General features: G+C 58.4%; 1 protein-coding gene across 2 annotated transcripts; it reads right to left on the reverse strand.

Moving 5' to 3' along the window:
* Positions 1-356: 356 nt before the first annotated feature.
* KLF11 (KLF transcription factor 11) lies at positions 357-8,486 on the reverse strand. 2 transcript variants are annotated; one of them, XM_059660555.1, is made up of 4 exons: positions 8,264-8,486; positions 6,600-6,869; positions 4,240-5,191; positions 357-2,688 (listed from the first exon to the last, which is right to left on the reverse strand). In XM_059660555.1, the coding sequence occupies exons 1-4, from the start codon at positions 8,303-8,305 to the stop codon at positions 2,408-2,410; spliced, it is 1,545 nt and encodes a 514-aa protein (XP_059516538.1). In that variant the 5' UTR covers positions 8,306-8,486; the 3' UTR covers positions 357-2,407. The 2 variants fall into 2 exon arrangements, with proteins under 2 accessions (XP_059516538.1, XP_059516539.1); XM_059660556.1 differs by lacking the exon at positions 8,264-8,486 and adding an exon at positions 7,598-7,683.
* Positions 8,487-12,665: the final 4,179 nt, after the last annotated feature.

Raw genomic sequence — 12,665 nt, forward strand, 5'->3', positions numbered from 1 at the left:
ACCCCAGGAGCAGGAGTGAAGACTGGCGCGTGGGACCTCTAAAGCCTGGGCTGAGGGTGGGGGGTGAGGTTCCCTCCCTCCCCCCTCTTGGCACAGGAAGAGCTCGAGGAGGAGGGGCACGGGGCCACCCCGCACCCACGGTCCTGCCAGGGCCAGACCCAGCACCAGATGGGCCCACACGGCAGCTGCCTCTTCACACCGTTCTTTCAGAAAGAACCCTCCACGGAACCTGGGGGGCCCGGGAGCAGAAGGGAACCCAGGGAACAGAGAGAAGGCGTAGGCTGGGCCTATATACCCTCGATTTGGTAAATTATTTTCTGAAGTCACTGGGGCAGTTAAATGACATGGGACACAAGTCCAGTTTGCAAATCAAAGAAGTTTTATGCAATTCAAAGAAAAAAGTTACATCACACATGTTCATTTAAATAAGACGTCAAAGTCTGGTGGTACAGGAAACATAATTCCAAGACATTTCAAATTTTATTACTGAAGCCACTTAAAAGGCTCAAAGTCAACAAAGATCAAGCAAAAGTGCTCAGGAAATAAAGTGCACTGGGGGGCGGGCCGCACGGGGGAAGGGGGCGGGGAGGCTCCGCCTGGGCGCCCAGAGCCGCCTGCCGCGGGGCTCCACGCGGAACCAACCAAGGGTGGCTCTCAGGACAGAATTCTTCAGACAAAACTGTTTCCCAACTTGCCGTCTTTCAGGGACAGACAGAAGACAAAGGAAGTCTGTTTCCAGGAGGCATTTCTACATCCGATCAGGAATGGAAGCGCAAATCAAAACCACGGGCAGCCCGTCTCCTTAGAAACGCTGCTCAGAGCATGACATTCCGTGTGACGCGCGAGCAAGCACTCCACCGTGGGGACCCACCACCACATTGGCAGGACTAACACTGTTTTGCATAATGAAGGAAAATACCCAAACTTAATGCCGCCTCGGACATGCACAGAGGTGTTCATGCTGATTTAAAGGTATTTGTTCTCTTGCACGAACCTCATTATATTTATTCAACATCTCACCTCACCATCCTTCTAGTAAAGGTAAATGCCAGGCCCCAAGAGGCAAAGCCAAACTCTGAACACCGGCACAATGGACACCATCCCTCCTGGATTCTCGGTGCCGCCAGGGGCAGGCGCTGTGGAGCGAGGGCCTGTGCTCACAGCTTCAACGGCGGTGCCCGCGGTCTACTTCCTGTCGGACTGCAAAACACCCTCGTTGCAAGGAGTTTTCTGTGTGATCAGTTTCCTTCAAACACCGTGAGTGAAAGGGCAGCTGGCTGGCACTGCTGCCATTCAGCATAACTTGCATTTCCTCCAGTTCTCAATCGATCAAGGAGCCAGACCACTGGGCTGGGCCACCTGCACGCACCTTCGCCTGCGTGTGCAGAGTACAGACCTGTACTTGGGTGGGAAGTTCCTCCCACCAATGAGACCACCCCCTGCTGCTCTAAGAAGTTGCTCTGCCCACAAAAATACTAAGGATGAGGCCACAGTAAAAGACCCTGACAACTGGGCAGCTGGGTTGCGTGCTTACGGCATCTTTTTTTCCTTCTTTTTTGCCCCGGTGTTTGAGGTACAAACACGGAACTGCGAATGCTGTGCTCTCCACAGAGCACAGACGGATCCTACCGAGGCTCCCTGACCACAGGGTGTCTGTCTGTCTGTCTGTCTGTCTGTGGAGTGTGTTTAAGTCATCCTCTGGGTACATCCTGCACAAGTCACAGCGCGGACACAGGCGACTAGGTCTATGCAACCAAAAGTTTGATCCTTGGGCTACAGCTGCGAAGGAATGGCTGCCTGGCGCGTCCCCGGAGAATGTCATGAGGAAGCTGCCTGCCACACTTTCAGAGGAAAGCGGCATTTCTCTAAGAGACCCTGTCAACCAGTTTGATTCTAAACAATTCTTAGCTCTAAAAGGCCTGATTACAAACCTGCGATTTTTTTTTTCTGGCTGAAGAATGTTTCAAGGTTACTGAAAGAAGGGTTCTTATAAAAACGTGAACCACTGAAAAGACTGCAAAATCATCTATCTAGAAACTGGTGATCGGAGACCAACAATATAAATCTTTTCATAAAAAAACAGTATAAAGTCATACCCTGTCTCGTTTCTACAAAACATGAATAGAAAGGCTGTAAAAATCCAGATTTTGTAAAATTTATTGCCGAAATGTTTGAATGCTGGTGATTTAGATCGTCAAATTTTCTTCCATTTCCGTAAAAAACTTCTGAAACTACAAAAGACACTGAACAGGGTCTCAACCAAAAAGAGAACAGGTAACATACGCTCATCAGAACCAGCCTCTGCTCTCCCCCAGCCCCCACGACGGTGGTTTTGGGAGCGAACCATCAGTCCGTCCTTCCCTGAAAAGCCTTTTTAAGTTCCCACGGGCGACTCCCTGCCGGCCCTTCAGGCCGAGGCCGGCCTGCTCACCAGCGAGCTCCTGGGTTTCTCTGCCGAGGCGATTCGGTTCAGTTTGCCAACCTCTGCCTGCCAGCCAGGTGGCTTCTTGGTGGTCACGTGACGCCGGGCGTGCTTGGTCAGGTGGTCACTGCGCATGAAGCGCCGGTCGCACACGGGGCACGCGAACTTCTTCTCCCCGGTGTGCGTCCGGCGGTGGCGGGACAGTTCGTCCGAGCGCGCGAACCTCTTATCGCAGCCATCCCAGCTGCAGCTGAATGGCTTCTCCCCTGGCGGCGAGAAAACACACATTACAGAAAACTAAGCGCCCGCACCTATCACACCTGTGTTGTTTTTATTTTTTTTTAAATATATTTTTATTGATTTCAGAGAGGAAGGGAAAGGGAGAGAGAGATATAAACATCAAACATGAGAGAGAATCACTGATCGGCTGCCTGCTGCATGCCCCCTACTGGGGATCGAGCCTGCCACCCGGGCATGTGCCCTTCAGTCCACAGGCCGACGCTCTGTCCACTGAGCCAAACCAGCTAGGGCTGACCCGTGTTGTTTTTAAATTTTGTTCCTCAAAATCTAGGACAGTTATACTGGTATCGGGTCACTAAGAAGTCAAGAAATCCTCCAGGATGCATTCTTCCTGCCACACCTGAGCTGTAATGTGGCAGGGCCCAAGGATGGCCAATCTTTCAAAATAAAAATAACTCTTCACCTGTTAGCTTGTGGTAAGGGGAAGGCTTTTTTCCTTAGTATTTTTGTAAAAACATTGATTTTTAGAGCCAGAACGGTTGTTCCACTCACTGATGCATTCATTGGTTGACTGCATGTGCCCTGACCGGGGATCGAACCGTGACCTCCTGGTTCATAGGTCGACGTTCAACCACTGAGCCACTCCGGACGGGCGACACCAAGAGTTTATATCCAGTCAGTCAAGTACATAAGAAACTAAAACACGAAGAAAAAGTGTGGTGGGACATACAGTACGCCGCTCGGGTCGGGAAGGAATGAGATCAGGAAACACGTGTAAGAACGGCTTTGGGAAGGCCCTTCCCGGGTTGTCAGAGAGGAGAGCTGGGCAGAGCGTGGCGGTGAAGGGCAGGATGTGGAGCTGGGGCGGGAAGGTCAGGGCGGAGGGGCAGGTGCTTGGCGGGCCAGGCTCGGAGCCTGCACCTGAGCAATCAGCCGCCCGCCCGCAGAGTGGAGGCCTAGAGCTCCCTTTGCAACGCCCGCCAACGCCAGGCTGCTCCCGGGGGCGCACACCTGTTTCAGCCCAGCAGCACCAGCCCCCAGCTACGTAAATGTGAACTTAACGAAAGCGTCAAGTTCAGCTTCTTAGTCACGGTCCACATTTCAAGGGCATGTGGCTAGCGGCTCTCCTAATGGACAGAGAAACTTTCCATCCTCGCAGAAAATGCTATTGAATGCAGCTAAGACATAAAGAGACCGCTAAGGCATTACACTTTCTGTGTGACTTCTGAATGAAAAACTACATATTCCCAAAAGAAAACTATTCTCCTTCACATTTCAAATATTCCAGAAGTTCAAGCTTTCCCACACACTGGAGAGAACTTGCCCCGCAATAACCCTAAGTCACACTGATGTTTACTGAAGGGGGGTGCAGTTTCCAACATGCAGAGAGAATGGCATGCCCACGGCCACGTGAAGAGAAAGGGGCCACGTGAGCATCACCCTAAACGCTATCAAAGGGTCGCCGCCACAGGACGCCCACATTCTGTGCACGGGGTGAGCCGATGCCGTGTTCTAGGAACTCAGACAGGTTCCCTGACATGGATCCGCGCCCCCATGCCCACCTGCCTCGCACTTACCTGTGTGGGTGCGGAGGTGAGCCTTGAGGTGGGAACTTTTGAAGTAGGTTTTCCGGCAGCCCGGAAAGTTGCAAACATAGTTCCTCCTTCGGGAAAAGTCTGCCTGAGGGGCCCCGTTGTGACTGGTGGCGATGAACACGGGGGCCGGAGCCAGAGGCAACAACCTGGTATTCCCCGCAGCCATGACACCTGCCGGGGAGCAGGAGGCGGGCTGGGGGAGCGCCCCCTGGGGCAGCACCAGCATCACAGCTCCCGGAGGCACAGGTGGTCCCATGAGCACCGGCTGGGCCCCTGGAGCAGCGTGGGGCAGAATGGGTGCCACAGTCCCGGCGGAGACAGGGGGAGGTGCCTTCAAAAATGCCGGCAACACGCCACTCTGTCCAGTCACAGGGACCATCTGGCAAAGGACGGGGGGGCTGGGGACGGGGACAGAAATGAGAGGCGTGGTGTTCCCGGGCAGGTCATTTTCACAGTTCTTTGGTGAGCAGGATGGGACCGCAACTGGCCGACCCGCCTGCTGGCCTTGGTCGGAGGGAACCCAGTCGCCAGACTTCTTGGAGCAAGGCGGACGGGGCCCTGAGTTCACGGTGAGGGGACTGTCTCTGGGGTGCGCGTCCCGCAAAGCTTCCGCGTGTCCCCGAAGCGGTGCTGCTCCTCCCCTGTGGTCTGGAGGCTGGGAGGCAGGACTGTGGCCGGGAGCAGGACTCCCCAGGGCGTGGTGGGTGGCACTGGCCACCACAGCCCTGCAGGGGGCGCCAGGGGCCGGCTGCAGCCACTCTGGCTTCACACCAGGCAGGATCCTCTCCTCCCTCCGGCTGAGGGCGCTGGCTGCCCCCGCAGAGGCTGGGGGGACGGCCACGGCCACGCGTGCTTTGGAGTCAGGTGCTTGGGAAGGAACGAGTGTTCTCGCCAACGGCTCCATGAGGTCAGGGCTCTGAGGAGGAGTCATGCACTTGGGGGAGAAGAAAAGAAGTGGAAAAGGCTGCTGTGGTTACATTTTAAAAGGCATTTACTTTGACCGGGATGCTCCCGACGCCTTTAAAAAAACTGGTCTAAGCCTTTACTCTCTGGTCTCCCCCCTTTCCTGACCTCCCAAACCTATCCCTCTGCTCGGTGTAACCAGTGCCGCTCCTGGGCCCGCAGTGACGGAAACGGGCAATGGGAGCGTTAGGACTCTGATGAGAAAACAAACTGACACTCAAGGGAGAGCTTTCCACAGGAACTGGGGATCCTCAGAAATGTTTCTGAAACCCCAGTGGTTCTCATTTGATACACACTCAGCCGGCGCCTGCGAGATGAGGCCAGGCAAACCCATCAGAGTGATGACGCCCAGAGGCCACACTCTAACCCAGTGGTTCTCAACCTTCCTAACGCCGCGACCCTTTAATACAGTTCCTCATGTTGTGGTGACCCCCAATGTCATTGTTACAAATTGAACATCATTAAAGCATAGTGATTAATCACAAAAACAATATGTAATTATACATGCGTTTTCCGATGGTCTTAGGCGACCCCTGTGAAAGGGTCGTTCGACCCCCAAAGGGGTCGCGACCCACAGGTGGAGAACCGCTGCTCTAACCGGTGGCCTGCCTAAACCAAGCCTCTCTGTACCGCCCCACCAATTCCCGCCTGTCAGCCTTCCCGGGAAGAGCCTCATGCCAAGAGCTCTGAGGGGCTCCGGCAGCCAGGCCAGACTGCCGTCCTCGCTACGCACGCTCGGCCCTTCTCATCCCTCTCCAAGCGGTTCCCGCGGTCTCTTTCCAGCGCCAGCTTCCAGCCCAGGGCCATTAGGTGACCACTTTCACTTCCGTGAGCAACAGACAGCTCTCACCTCTCCGAGCTGAGGTGGGTTTCTCCCAGCAATGTCAGAGCCGCGGCAAGTTAAGGAAACAGGAAACAGTGCCTGATGGCAGCCAACTCCCCCAAGCCAGAAGCTGGCTGCCACCGGGAGGCAGAGGCCAGTATTTCCACCCACCAACTTAGGGTGTCTGGTGCCAACGCACAGGCTTTCCCCAGCCACCACCCACTTACCCTGACCCTGGACTAGGTCATCTGGGGGAACCTGGTCCCCACCCTGCAATTGCCCAGGGAAATGAGTACGTTTTGCTTTCTCAAATCAACCTGTAGGTTTTGTGCACATTTTAGCCCTGTGGCTGCAAGCTGTGGTCGATCCATGGAAAAACATGTTTTCAAAAGACAAAACACAGCTTCGTCTCAGGCCCTCCACAGGGGAGGCCGTGCCCTTGCTTGCCAGCCTCCCAGGGACCCTGCCCGCGCGTCCCTCAGCACATGTATTCCAGGCGCGCTGGCCACTGCACATGTCCCTCAGCACATGTATTCCAGGCGCGCTGGCCTCTTACCAGCGTCGACAAGGAATGGAGGTCCTTGGGCAGCTCGGGTGTGGCCTCGTCCACCAGCAGAGGGGTGGCGACATCCCCAGAGTCAGACACAGGCGTGAGGGGTCTCATCTTCCACAGGTCGCCCGCCCGGGGCCTCTGACCCCAGGAGCTCATGCACACAAGAGCCTCGACAGCTTCGATGTCATTCAGCTCCAAGAGGCTGCACGCAGACCGCTCGCTGTCATGCCGCTTCCTCTCCAGGATGGACTCGCAGATGTCCATGATGTCGACCTAAAGGCGGGCGACACGACGGCTCCTCAGCCCCGGGAAACACAGAGACAGGCGTGCGGACACGCGCACAGGAGCCTGCACTCACACGTCACACACGCATGGCACTCCACACATGCACGGCACTGCACACACGCACCGCACGCCACACACGCCCAGCACTCCACACACGCACCGCACGCCACACACGCACCGCACTGCACACACGCATGACAGTGCACACACTGCGCTCTGCTCTAGGGAGAGATGTCAACAGGACACTCGGACAATTCTGCTCTCATGCCAACGTTCTGATGACTGGGTGTGGCTGGCAAGCCCTTTCCACAGAAAACCCTGATTCTTAGAAAGGTTCTTGATATAAAGTTCATGCTCTTTGGTCACTGATTCGTTAGACGTTAATTCCAGAGGCGGGAGCCAAAGGGGCTAAGCACAGCGGGAGGAGGGGCACCGTCTCCATCCAGCTCTCTGGTGGGCTGAGACCAGGGCCGGCTCTTCTGAGCGGGCAAAGCCACCGGGAGCGCTCCCTGCGGGTGCGTTTTGGGCAGCGTGCAGAGCCTCCCCACCCCCCTGGCCCAGGCGAGCAGAACTTGGGGGGCCCATGAGTGTAAAGCCTGTTCCTGGTCTGGGGGACATGTCACACCTTCATGCCTCAAGGCTAGTGCGGGGAGGGGTGAGAGGAAGCATCTGTAAGGTCCCCGCAACCCAGGAGGCTGTCTTCCCAGGGGTCGCACCCGCTCTTTTCAGCTGCAAGTAACTTCCAGGCGTCAAACCCTCCGGTCCAGCTCAGGGCCCCCCTAGGTCCCCGCAGGCGCACCGCAAGGAGGCAGCTCTCCCGGGGCCTCGGACAATCTGTGGAGTCACAGACGGGACTCCGAGCGGGAGGAAGCAGAAGGCGCAGAGCTCCCAGGCTCTCCGACCCTCGGGGTGCACGCTTGGCGAGGACCCGTTGTCAGGACCAGCGAGCGACCTCCCGCAGCCCTCGGGGCGCGACGGCAGGAGCCCAGCTGCGGCGAAAGGCGCCCCTCACGCCCCGCTCCCCTGGCACCGCCCACCCGCAGCGCGGGTTCCCACAGCCCCGCCCCTCCCCGCCCCGCCCCGCCGCCCGCGTGCCGCGTTCCCGCCAGCCGCTCCCGCCCAATGGTCACCGCCTCCCGGCTGGTGACGTCACTGCTGGAAACAGCCCCGCGCCCCCAGCCCGGGCGGCGCCGCTGCGGGGGCGCGAGACAAAGCTGCGGAGGGTGCCGCGGGGCACGAGCACACGCCCCCGCCCAGCCCCAGGCGGCCGCCGCCCCGCCCGGCGCTGCAACGCGTCCGGGCTCCCAAAGGTGCGGCCAGAGCGAGGCCCCGCGCGCCCCGCCCTCCCTCGCGTCCTGGCCCCGCAACCCGCGGCCACTCACCGCGCGCGCCTCGCCGGGACCCATGGAGGTCGGCGTGTGCATGGTGCCGGCAGCCCCGAGGCGACACAGCGACGGCGGGGCGGGTGCTCTGAGCGTGGCGGCGGCGGCACGTGCGTGGCAGAGGCAGCCTCCGCGACCCGCGCTCCAGGGGCCGGCACGCGCCTCCGCCCGCCCGCGCCGCTCTGCCCGGCGCGGCCCCGGCGGTGCGGGAGGGGCGGGGCGCCCGCGGAGGGCGCGGCCGCGGGGGCGGGGCGGGAGGCAAACCAAAATACACCGGGGCGGGGCCGGGTGCTCGCCAGCCAATCGGCGCGGGCCCGCGCTCCGCCGGCCAATGGGCGCGGCGGGGAGCCGCGTGATCAAAGCCTGGCCGCGGCGTGATGCGAGGGGCGGGGCGCGGCACGTGCTGCGGTCGGCGCCAGGGGGCGGGGCCTGCGGACCTGGAAAGTAGGGGAAAGGTCCCGGCGGCGGCGAGGGCGGCGCGGCGGCGCGGCTGTGGCCCGGGAAGCCCCCGGTCCTGGACGGGGTGACTCGGGAGGGGACCGCGTTTAAAGGGGCCGCCGCCCGCCGCCCCGCGAATTGAATCAGTGCCCCTGGAGGCCTCAGCCCGGCACTGCTGGCGTGTTTTTCGTTTTTCTGCATCGGCGATTGGCCCTGAGGGTGCATCACGGACCAGGAAGAGCTTTGGAAGCTGGCTGGCTCCAGTGACCGCCTGCATCTGCTGCTTCCTGCAGCGCCCGGAGCCCGTTCCCAGGCCAGAGTCTGTGTCTGACACCCCTCGCCAGGCAGCTTTGGGCCGCAGTTTCCACTCTAAGATATTTTCTTGCTGATTTCCGAGAGGAAGGGAGAGGGAGAGAGAGACGGAGACATCAGTGATGAGAGAGAATCATGGATCAGCTGCCTCCTGCACGGCCCCTACTGGGGATGGAGCCCCGCAACCCGGGCCTGTGCCCTGCGTGGGAATTAAACTGTGACCTCCTGGTTCATAAGCCCATGCTCAACCACTGAGCCACACTGGCCGGGCACAGTTTCCACTCTTAAGTGAGGTCAGGAGAAGCCAGAACAGGTAATCAACTGAAAGATGCCCGGTGAAACCCGCCCATTCTTCCCAGACCCGTGTCAGTAGCACCCCCTCTGAGAGGCGGTCAGGCCTGAGTGAGAGAGAGACCCAGGGCACCTCTGCCCTCATGCGGAGAAGGAGCAGGTGGGGCTCAGGACTCGGCCCCCTTGTCTCTCACGGGCCTGACCTGGTTGAGGAGGGTGACCGCCATTCCTCGGGTCCTCACAGCACCTTTGATGACCCCTAACGCTGTTTCTTTAGTTAGTTGTTAACTGGCTCCGCAATTAATCCTCCAAGGTTAGGGAGCTTGTTTAATTCACTGCAAACCCCCTCCCCCCCACCCCCCACGCCTGGCTCACTGCAGGCAACAGTAACTACTGGTTGGATAAGCAGATAAAGGGGAGCCCCGACTGGCAGACACCTCTAATGCAGTGTCCTTGCGTCTGAACTCATGTTGTATCCAAACCTGGATTTCTCACCTCCGGCTACCCCAAAACCCAAAGGTCATCTTTGACTCCTCCCTCTCTGCACCTGCGTCTTCTGCCAATCACTCCCTGCCCTTCTTCCTAAATATCTCCCCAACTATTAACTTCCCTCTGGGGCCCACTCCGGCCTTCCTCGGGCTACCGTCCCCTCTCACCTGAATTATCGCCATGCCTCCCAACAGGTCTCCTGCCCTCCAGCCTCGCCGCCTACAATCTGCCCCTCGTCTCACTGCCAGACGATCTCCCGGAAGTAGAGAGGGTAGCCAACCCACCTGCAGGCCCTCCGCTGGAATGCAGGCAGCTCCGGGCACGGGGCTGGGCCTGCTGCCTGGGCAGGCCTCCGTGACGGCAATGCGTCCCGCATCCTTTCCAGCCAGTTCTCCAAGCAGAGCCTTCGCCCGTGACGTTCCTTCTGCAAGGACACCCAACCCTGCTTCCCGCTCTGTGGGCCCCGTGCGACTCCACGGGACCTTTCCCCACTCCCCACAGCAGGGCCGCTCCACAGAGCCAGGGCTTGGGAGTCAGACCGGATCCAAACCCCAGGCCTGCAGCGGGGCCACGCCCAGGCTGGCAGGGTCTCACGCCTACAGAGCAGGAGGCTGCTCCCCCAGGAGGCTGGCGCCAGAGCTCTCCCTCCGGTTTCGGTTTCTGCTCCCTGGACAGCGGCAATACCTGGCAACTCGGGCTCTCCAGGCATAAGGCCCTCTTCTCATGTCCAGCCCATGTTCCGGACAGACAGACACACAGACAGGTCTTCACTCACGCTGGTCGGTCGTCCGTTCTCCCCCACATCTACCCAGGTACCACCTTTCCATGAAGCCTTTCTGCATGCACACACACCAGGCTGTGTGGTTGTTGCCGAGCCCTGGCTTCTGGGCCTGCCTGTCATCAGGGGGTTATTGACGTGTTTTAAACTAAAGACAGTCACTCAGAGACCTCACCGGGTCCTCGCCAGCACCGGGCGCCACAGACTTGTGGTCAGAGCCAGCACAGGCAGGCAGAGTGGACACGGGTAACTGCTGTATGCCACCCTCTCTCGCGTGTCCTTCCAGGGAGAGAGAGAGAGAGCAAGAGAGAGAGAGAGAGAGAGAGAATGTGTGTGTGTGTGTGTGTGTGTGTGTGTGCATGCGCGCGCAATCATACTGTGACACGGTAGCCGTCTGTGCACCTTCTGAGCCTCGCTCCCTGACTTGTATGTAACAGCGTGGCGCCATTACCCATCAGAACACAGAAGTCAGCCTGGTGCTCTCTAACGGTTACATGATGTTTCATTAGGTGGATGCATGCGTGGGTTCACCTCGCCCGTTTACCTGGCCGGGGCTTAGGTTGTTTCCAGCTTGCCAGGCCAAAGTGTCGATGCGTCATTTGTCCACATGTGAGAGTAACTACAGCGCCACTTCCTATTGGAATTGCTGGGTCGCCTGCACTTGTATCTCTTTTCTTTATTTTGGGGTTTTGGGCAAATTTTAATTGAAGTTCAGGATAGCTACAGGAAAGTGCACACTCAGTGACTGTTCACAGGCAAACCCCTTGCCGCCAGTCCCCAGATGGAGAAACAGTATCAGCAGAGTCCGAGCCCCTCCACGACCCCTTCCAGGATAGCCTCCTCACGGCTCCTCAGGCCGTAGACTCGGCTGGCACGTGCGACACGTGTGCAAAGAGCAGCACATGGCGCCTTCTCTGTTGGGGCTGGCATAGAGTTGCGTTTGGTTGGGATTTATTTGTTCTTGTTGCTGAAGGACACACATAGAACACACAGTGGACCGGCCCGTTCTTCTCTTGATGGCCATCAGGATTGTTTCCAACCTGCGCTGTTATGAATAAAGCGCTGTGAGAACTCTGACACACGGGTATGTGCCTTTTTAAAATTAAATATATTTTTATTGATTTCAGAGAGGAAGGGAGAGGGAGAGAGAGACACATCAATGATGAGAAAGAATCATTGATCGGCTGCCTCCTGCACGCCCCATACTGGGGATCGAGCCTGCAACCTGGGCATGTGCCCTTGACTGGGAATTGAACCAGAGACCCTCGAGTCCACAGGCCGATCGATGCTCTATCCACTGAGCAACACTGGCCAAGGCGGTATGTGCATTTTTAACTTAGAAAGATTGTCAAATTGTCCTCCAAACGTGCCTTTGTGCCCTGGATCCGCCCGCAAGGTGCAAAGCCAGTTCCCTCTGTTCACTAATGCGGGCCTTCTTGAGCCTTCGGACCTTTGCCCAGCTCAGTGGAAAAAACCCTGAGAATTCATATTATTTTGTGTTTCTTTGACGGAGTTTACTTGAGAATCGCGTATGTAAAAGCCATCCTGCTTTCCCTCCTGTGAGCTGTGGGGGGGCTTAAAGGACCGCACGGGAGCTTGAGCACGTCCAGATGCTGAAGGGAAGGGTCCTGCGGACAAATGAGTGATGCCAGAAGGGGGAGCGGCCGCCGGCGGAGAGGTGTTGGAGTGCGTGTTGAGGGGGGATCACCCACAGGGAAGCTGGCCTGGGCAGGAGGGCGAACCTGCTTCCCCGGAGAGCTGGAGGGAAGAGAGAGGCCTGAGATCCAGAAGGTTCTGGGATACAGAGAGAAGGCTCACGCGAGACCCACCTTCTTGGTGACACAGGCGGACAGCCCTCTGCGGGGAGGGGGGGCCCGTGAGGGAGGAACAGACTAGAAAGAACATGCTAAGGCGACTGCCCGGCCACCCTGCGGGAGCTGGCGGAGGCCGGCGGGTGGCTTCCCCGGAGTCGCTGGAGCCGGTGTTAAGGGACAAGTAGGAGGTGGCCCTCCAGAGAATGAAGATGACATTTCGGTGTGGACTCCCCACTGCCCGCCTTCTCATACACAGTGGGCGCCGAGGGGATGAGATCAG

This window comes from Myotis daubentonii, chromosome 12, assembly GCF_963259705.1.
Source record: "Myotis daubentonii chromosome 12, mMyoDau2.1, whole genome shotgun sequence".
NCBI lineage: Eukaryota > Metazoa > Chordata > Mammalia > Chiroptera > Vespertilionidae > Myotis > Myotis daubentonii.